The sequence below is a fragment of the Zea mays genome, chromosome 2, assembly GCF_902167145.1.
Source record: "Zea mays cultivar B73 chromosome 2, Zm-B73-REFERENCE-NAM-5.0, whole genome shotgun sequence".
In the NCBI taxonomy this organism is placed as follows: Eukaryota; Viridiplantae; Streptophyta; class Magnoliopsida; order Poales; family Poaceae; genus Zea; species Zea mays.
The window spans coordinates 14,821,097-14,825,859 of NC_050097.1; the positions used below are offsets into that span (position 1 = coordinate 14,821,097).

The 4,763-nt window shown below is 49.8% G+C and overlaps 1 protein-coding gene across 1 annotated transcript; it reads right to left on the reverse strand.

Moving 5' to 3' along the window:
- Positions 1 to 426: 426 nt before the first annotated feature.
- Positions 427 to 1,260, reverse strand: LOC103646016 (cell wall / vacuolar inhibitor of fructosidase 2). The gene has a single exon (XM_008670754.4). It carries the CDS (start codon positions 1,144 to 1,146, stop codon positions 616 to 618), a length of 531 nt encoding a protein of 176 aa, XP_008668976.1. The 5' UTR covers positions 1,147 to 1,260; the 3' UTR covers positions 427 to 615.
- Positions 1,261 to 4,763: the final 3,503 nt, after the last annotated feature.

Genomic DNA, 4,763 nt, shown 5'->3' on the forward strand with positions numbered 1-4,763 from the left:
CCCCCTCTAGATCCGCCATTGATAACAAATTACTCAAAAAGTATCCATGATTGCCAAAAATCGTTATATCCATGCTCCAATAAAGTTTTTATCTATTGGGACGTGGGTTTTAGGTATCCGTTGTCATCCCCCACGTCAGAATCCGTGAGAAGGAAAATCAAGTTTATGTTACAAGCCGGTTTCCAGGGCGTCGCAGCGCCTCTCTCTCATTCTCTACCATGGGCTTGTCGTTCCTGGGCCGTTGGGCCATCAGCTTCGGTCCACTTCGCCTTTCTGCCAATTACTCACGCGCCTTGAGGTATTTGGATTTTCACGCTTGTTTCCGTTCCCAGCGCCTGCTTGGGCATGAGCATGACACAACAACGGTGCTTGGCTGCTTGCCAATGCAAGTTGGTATGTAGATTGCAGTTTCCAAATGAGGCCTTCTTAGCTCAGTGCAAAATGGTAAGTGTAGTGAATTTAAAAATGATGTACTGGTTTGATACGTAGCAGTTTTTTCTTAATAAGCCCGAGATCATCACAATTCACAACAGTTCAACGAAGCTTGCAAAAGCTCATAAAACCGCCGAGGGTATTCATTTTTAACCTATATCGAAAAGGATTATACACCTTTGCTTACAACGCGGCCGTTACAGACAGCGCGATGGACGCATCCTTCCGGAACCCGGCGTCCTCCGAGGCCAGCGGCGAACGCACGCCCAGGTCCTGGAACCCCTGCTCACAGGTGCCGGGGGCATCCTCCACCGTGCTGAGCGCCATCACCGCGTCCGCGCGGCCCCGGGGCGTGCCCGAGGCGATGCCCTTCGCCGCCACGCCGGTCTGGTCCACGGCCTGCGCGTACACCTCGGAGCAATCGCTGAGGCACGCCAGCCGCTCCTTGTCCTTCTCGGAGGCCCGCAGGGCGGCGATGTGACTGGCGGTGCTCTTGGCGGCTGCCCCCATGATCCTCACGGCGATGGCGGCGAGGCCACGCTTGTCCGCGCCGGCGCTTCCCCTGTCGGCCTGGAAGAACTTGATGCAGTAGGCGTAGCCGGTGTCCGGGATCTTAGCGGCGAAGGACTTGCACGCGTCTTGTAGGACGGAAGCGTTGGACGTGGAGCAGGCGAGGAGGATGACGAGAGGGCACAGAGCTTGCAGAAGCTTCATGGTCCCCTTGACTGGCCTGACTGACAATGCAAATCCAAATTCAAATGTGCTTGGAGTATACTTTTTATAGACTGGTGTCCTTTTGAACTAATATAAAAGGTTTTTTAAGCTGCTGCCCTTTCTGATATCCTCATTTTTATCCTTAGTCATTTTTTGCTCAATTTTGTCCTTATGCTCTATAACACTAGAAGGACAGAACTAAGAAAAAAAATACAACTAAGTTTAAAAACGAAGACACCAACAAAACTGAGGGCACCAGCTTAAAGTACCCTAATATAAATAGGTTACGGCTGGTTTTTGGAACCTATTAATCCCGTACCATAAATAACTGGCGTTTTTCTCACAAGTTCAGTTATGACATGTTACTATACAGAGAAAATTTTAGTAAAAATTTATGACATTTATATGAAACTAATAAATGGATTGTGGCTGGTTCTTGGAACCTATTAATCCCGTACCATAAATGACTGGCGTTTTTTTTTTATATCGGCAAGATCTCACAAGTTAAATTCTGACAGGTTACTCATACAGAGAAAATCTTAGGAAAAGTAGAATAGGTCATCTAGACATCTACCATTAAAAAATAGGCTCATTAATCCTAGAATAAATTTAGAAAAACTAAAGCACTCAAAGAACCTAAATTGTTGTTTTTTTGGACGGAATTGTGAATCTTATTGTTTGAGTACTCTAGTATTCAACTCAATCCACATATATTAAGGTGAATACTATAGTATCTAAATAAAACCTAATTGAAACACCTAACAATGTCGTCACGACCTGCAGGGCCCAAATCAACTTGCTAGATGAACTTCAACTTCTCGGGAAACTGGGCTTCAACTCTTTCCGCTAGGTCATAACCTGAGTTACTAACACGAGCATCTAGCGGGCCGAAACGTGCGTGCGACATTGGGCCCTGGTTGGTTGGCTTCCGGAATATGGCAAACCAAAGATTTATCAAGCCATGATTTTAGCTATTATTTGGTTTGCTACCAAAACTCGTTAATCTTTCACGTTTGGATTGTCAAATCTATAGTATTTTTTTACCTAATTTTGGCTTGCCAGACCTTTGCAGCCTTTACATGGCAATTGCATAAGTCCGTTTGGCTGCCACTTGCCACACCACGTCCGTAAGAACCTGAACGAGCCCTTTCCGGGCGGTTGCCCATCCGGTCGTTGTGCCCTCCGGTTCTAGACCGCGCCGCGATCCGCTAACACATGCATTGTCGGTCTGTTGTGCCTCAAAACCTTGACGTCAAAGAGTCAGAAATACACAAAATGCTCTGATTCGGACACCATTTCTATCGAGGCAAGTCTGTTGCACATTGGCTCTGATCTGATACCTCTCCAAACGTGCATTCTTTATTCCCAATTTTCCGTTGCGTCTTTTGGGTGTTCTTGGTTTGGACTTTAGAACGTAGAAGCTCTTACTTTATCAGGCACATATAGTCATATATATGCGCATTAGGCATGCTCTATCTCGCATCAGATGTCTAAATCTGATTCATGAAACGTTCGACATCTTAGAGATGATGAAACTACGAACGTGTGGTTATATATGCCAACGGTGTTTGAGTATGATGAGTGATGGTCGAGGAGTTGATTAGCTTTGGTTTAGTGTTGACTAACTTTAACGTCATGTACTGTTGTACAACATATCTCTTAGCTTTTGGTGTGTACCAGATGTGGCAGTCGACGTCGGAGGTGAAGGTCAAGCGAGTTCTTGTCGACGGACTAGAGATGTCATAGGATCGACCGTGTGTGGTTGAGACATTGACAAGTGCAAGTTGGTCTACTCAAGGTGAAGATCGGTCAAGTCAAACATAGGTGTGTAACACCCTAAATTTAGGGATATAAAATTTCTTTCTAATTATCACCCAAATTCAGATGTTACTCTTCTCTCTCTAGTTTCTATCTATGTCTAGACACACACTCTCTCTCTCTCTCACTCTCTCTTTTTGAGTAGAAATAGCTTATTTAAGGTTGGATTAATTATTTATCTTTGCTAAAACACTATGGGTCATGATATGTTGCATCATGCTGAGCTTAGATATTCTTTGAATTGTTGCACATGTTTGAATTAGTTTAAATTAAAAACTTGATTTGAATTTGAATTGAAAACCCTAGAGAAAAGAAATAGAAAAGCAATTAGGGAATTCAGGAAAAAGGAAAAAGGCAAAGCAGCCCAGCCGGCTCAGCTCGGCCCAGCCAGGTCGCGCGCCCGCGCCGCCTGACAGGTGGGTTATACCTGTCAGGGGCAACTCCCTCCCCTGCGCCCTCTCCCTCCCCCTCTCTGCCCTATGGGGTCAGGCTGTCAGCGCCGGTTTCCTCGTCCGCACGCCCCTCTTCTCTCTTTGCTCTGCGGGCCCGCTTGCCAGTCGTCGAGCCGTTCCCCCGCGCGCCCGTCCTCTCTCTCTCTCTCTCTCCATCGTGGGCCTGCGCTGTCAGCTCCGCCTTCCCCGCTCCCGCCATGGACTCGCGCCCGTCGCCGGGAACCTTGGCCACGTCATGCGCCCATGCGTCCCGGCTCTTTTTGAGCACCGCCCGCACCCTCACTCACTTCCCCACCTCATTTCACGTAGCCCCGCTCTCGCTAGCGCTTTGCCCACGCCGTCCGACCTCGCCGAAGACCTGCACCCGCCTCCCGGATCATCTAGCTCGCCGGAGGCCACGCCAAGCGACCCCGAGCTTCGCCTCGAGGTGAGACACCCATCCCCGCGCTTATTTTCCCCTATTTGCGCTGCCTTTAGCCAATTTGGCCTCGCCGGTGTGCGGCCGCGCTTGCTCGCCGCGCCCGCACGGTGTCTAGCCAGCCCGACCCCGTCCAGTGCCTCGGTTTTGGCCCAAAGTGCTCCCCCACCTCTACTGGAACTAGCTCGAGCCCTATCACGATCGATTGTCTCTCCTGGCGGTCGGGATTCCTCGCCGGAATTGTCCCGACCTGCCCGGAGTTTTTCCCCGTCGTTCCTCTCTCTCTGCCCCGGTCTCGTGGCCATAACCCCGCCATCGAGTTCGCCGAGTCGTCTTCCCCATCTCTGATCAACTCCCGCGACCCCGGGACCGCCGTAGCACGCACCCGCCCCAACTCGGGCGACTTCACCGCCTCGAAGTGGAGTGGCGCCGCCCGCAGCCATTCCCCCCTCCCGGTTTGATCTCCTCCGTCCGATCTTGATCGCACGGCCCAGATCACGGGATACAGTTTTGCGCACGCGCGCCCCGCGTCTGAGCCCGCCTGTCAGCGCCTGCATCCCTTGGCGCTGGGCCCGACCGGTCAGTGCGCCCCCCCTCGGTCGCTGATGCCCCTGGACCGCCTGTCAGCGCTCGCCCGCCCACGCGCGCCCTCTACCGTTGATCTAATCTCGGTCGTTGGTTTCTGATCTAACGGTTGAGATCGTCTGATACCCTTTCGCATGTAGTTTTGCTTAAGAGACCCTTGGGTTAGTTGGAATTAACCCGTCGTCCCTGGTTTTCGCGTGCAGGCCCCTGTAATCTTGTAGATTGAACCCTAGGCTTTTAAATAATTATAGAATTGGACCTATTTTCATATTTTAAATCCCCAAACTTGTTTATTTCATATCTTTTACATGTGAACTCCAAATTTAGTGATTCAAATTGCAAAA